This window comes from Suncus etruscus, chromosome 5 (genome assembly GCF_024139225.1).
Source record: "Suncus etruscus isolate mSunEtr1 chromosome 5, mSunEtr1.pri.cur, whole genome shotgun sequence".
Classification (NCBI taxonomy): domain Eukaryota; kingdom Metazoa; phylum Chordata; class Mammalia; order Eulipotyphla; family Soricidae; genus Suncus; species Suncus etruscus.
Window position 1 is genome coordinate 57,467,311 of NC_064852.1, and position 2,211 is coordinate 57,469,521.

Sequence of the window (2,211 nt, forward strand, 5' to 3'; positions counted from 1 at the left end):
TCATGACTTACTACTTCTCCTGAGTCCACACCACGCAGGGAGAGTGCAGAAGGGCAAACATTTGCTATAACAGGTTTCTCTTGACTCATACCTTCATCATACCTTCCTCCCACCATACCTTCCTTTGACTAAAAATGCTTTTACAAATTCCTTGATTATACACACCTTATAATGTAGTCTTCATTAAAGTCTCTTTTCCCAGAAGGCAGCTATCTGGTCTCCCTTTTGCAAGATTTGGGTTTTTCCCTGTCTTTCTAATACCCAGAAGGATCTGACTTTAAATCTCACATCACAACCAGAGTTTGGAAGGCAAACAGCTTCCTCTGCCTAGAGGTGGGGGGTATATTAGGCAATTGGGATGATCAATTAAGTCAAGTCATCAGTGAAAGCAGATTTTCAGACCAACTGATCAGCTGACCCTGCCACATTTCTCTGCTCAGATAGGAAACAAATAGACCCACATCAGAAGAAAAGTCAGCACTACCCTGGGCAACTTACATTAGTACTCCAATTTTTTTTCTTAATGGGATAGGAGACCCCAGTGAGGGATAAAATTGCCACCTGGCGATGGTGTGTTCTGCAGTCTCACTTCTCCAAAGGAGGAAAAAGATTGGAACAAAGTCCAATCATCTGAAGAGTTGTGTAGAATAAAGAGGGCTCCAGATAAGAATGCTCCTGTTTGAAGCCTAAGAATGCCTAAAGGTTAGTATAGCCTCTGCCACCTCCCACTAGAGTTAAATCCCCAGCACTAATATTGTGTCTGGAGTCCCCCATTCTGAGTAATCCCTCAGATCAGAGTCAAGAGCAAGCCCTGAGCACAGCCCAGGTATGGCCTAAACAAACAAAAACAAAATAGAATGCTCCCTTTCCTCTTCACAACTCTTGGTCCTTCTCAAGAAATTGTGTATTTGCATCCTTCACAGAGCTGCAGGTTCCAAACTATTCCTGCTCTAGTGTTTTTTGCATCATTATCAGCATGACCCCTAACAGAGGAACAAACATCCAGACCCTCTCAGGCTCAATGAAGTTTTTCATTTTCAAGGCACAAGTTGTGATGAACCAGTATCGCGCTGGGGCCAGTGGGGAAACCCCAGTTTTCCCCTCCCACAGAACTCACTGAGGAAGATGATGGTCTGCCTCCTGGCCGTCCTGCTCTCCTCACTCTCCGACTTCCTCATCTGCTGTCCCTTCCAGACCAACGTGCCCTGTTTGTTCCCCTTTAGCACCTGCATCATATTCCAGCACATGAAGGCTACTGACACCAGGACCACCAGGTAAATGATGAAGGCTCCAAAGATGCTGGACTGGAACACGGTCCAGCGGCTGGAGAGACTGGTGCAGATGGACATGTTGGATTGCTCAGGTTGTTCGTGGTGGCGAGTGCGGGAGCGGTTGCAAGCCAAACCTCTGTGGCTAGGTACATGCAACAGGGGGTACTCCACTCCCATGGCGAACAGCAAAGGCAAAGCCACCAGGACTGAAGTGATCCAGACGAAACCGATCAGCAGCTTCACCTGGAAGGGCCCAGACATGGCCTTGTACCGGAACGGGTGGCAGATGGCCACGTAGCGCTCGAAGCTGAGTGTCAGCACATGTAGCAGCGTGGCATAGCTGCAGGCCTCGAAGAGGAAAGTATGAAGCTTACAGGAAACGGTGTAGCTAGGCGTGGTCAGCGGGTTCCAAATGATGCTGTAGAACTCCACGGGCATGCCAATGATGAAGACCAAGATGTCCGAGCAAGCCAGGCTCACCATGTGGTCTGTGACCTCCTTCTGCAAGTAGCCTTTCTTCTGCAGCACCCGGGTCACTCGAATGGTGACACTGTTCCCCAGAATGCCCATCACGAAGATAAACAGGTAGACGAGAATGAGGGTGATTTTGATCCACGTGGCCACCTCAAATTGAGGGACATGACTGTGATCGATGACAGAAGAGCAGTCAGGGCCTGCAGCGCCTGGGGCAGCCATGAGGAAGAGAGCCACACCACCACTAGGCCCAAAGACCGGCTCACCTTCCCCTTGCCTCTTGCCACAGGAACTCAAAAGCCTTCCAGCCACTTACCAAGCCAGCGAGCGCTGCACTTTCTCTGCCACTGCCCTGCAAACACCAAGTTTCATGAAAACTTCCTGGAGAGGCCCAACCTCTTGGAACAAACCCAGCCCAGGCTCCAGGCTTTTTGAGAATTGTTTAAGAAGCAGTTAGAGAGTAGAG

The 2,211-nt window shown here is 49.3% G+C and overlaps 1 protein-coding gene across 1 annotated transcript; it reads right to left on the reverse strand.

Annotated features, from left to right (window-relative positions):
- Positions 1–1,037: 1,037 nt before the first annotated feature.
- GPR39 (G protein-coupled receptor 39) lies at positions 1,038–1,967 on the reverse strand. Its single transcript, XM_049772857.1, has one exon. The coding sequence runs from the start codon at positions 1,965–1,967 to the stop codon at positions 1,038–1,040; it is 930 nt and encodes a 309-aa protein (XP_049628814.1).
- Positions 1,968–2,211: the final 244 nt, after the last annotated feature.

Coding starts and splice junctions, on each gene's coding strand:
- GPR39 (XM_049772857.1), bottom strand. CDS start 1,967: ATGGCTGCCCCAGGCGCTGCAGGCCCTGACTGCTCTTCTGTCATCGAT.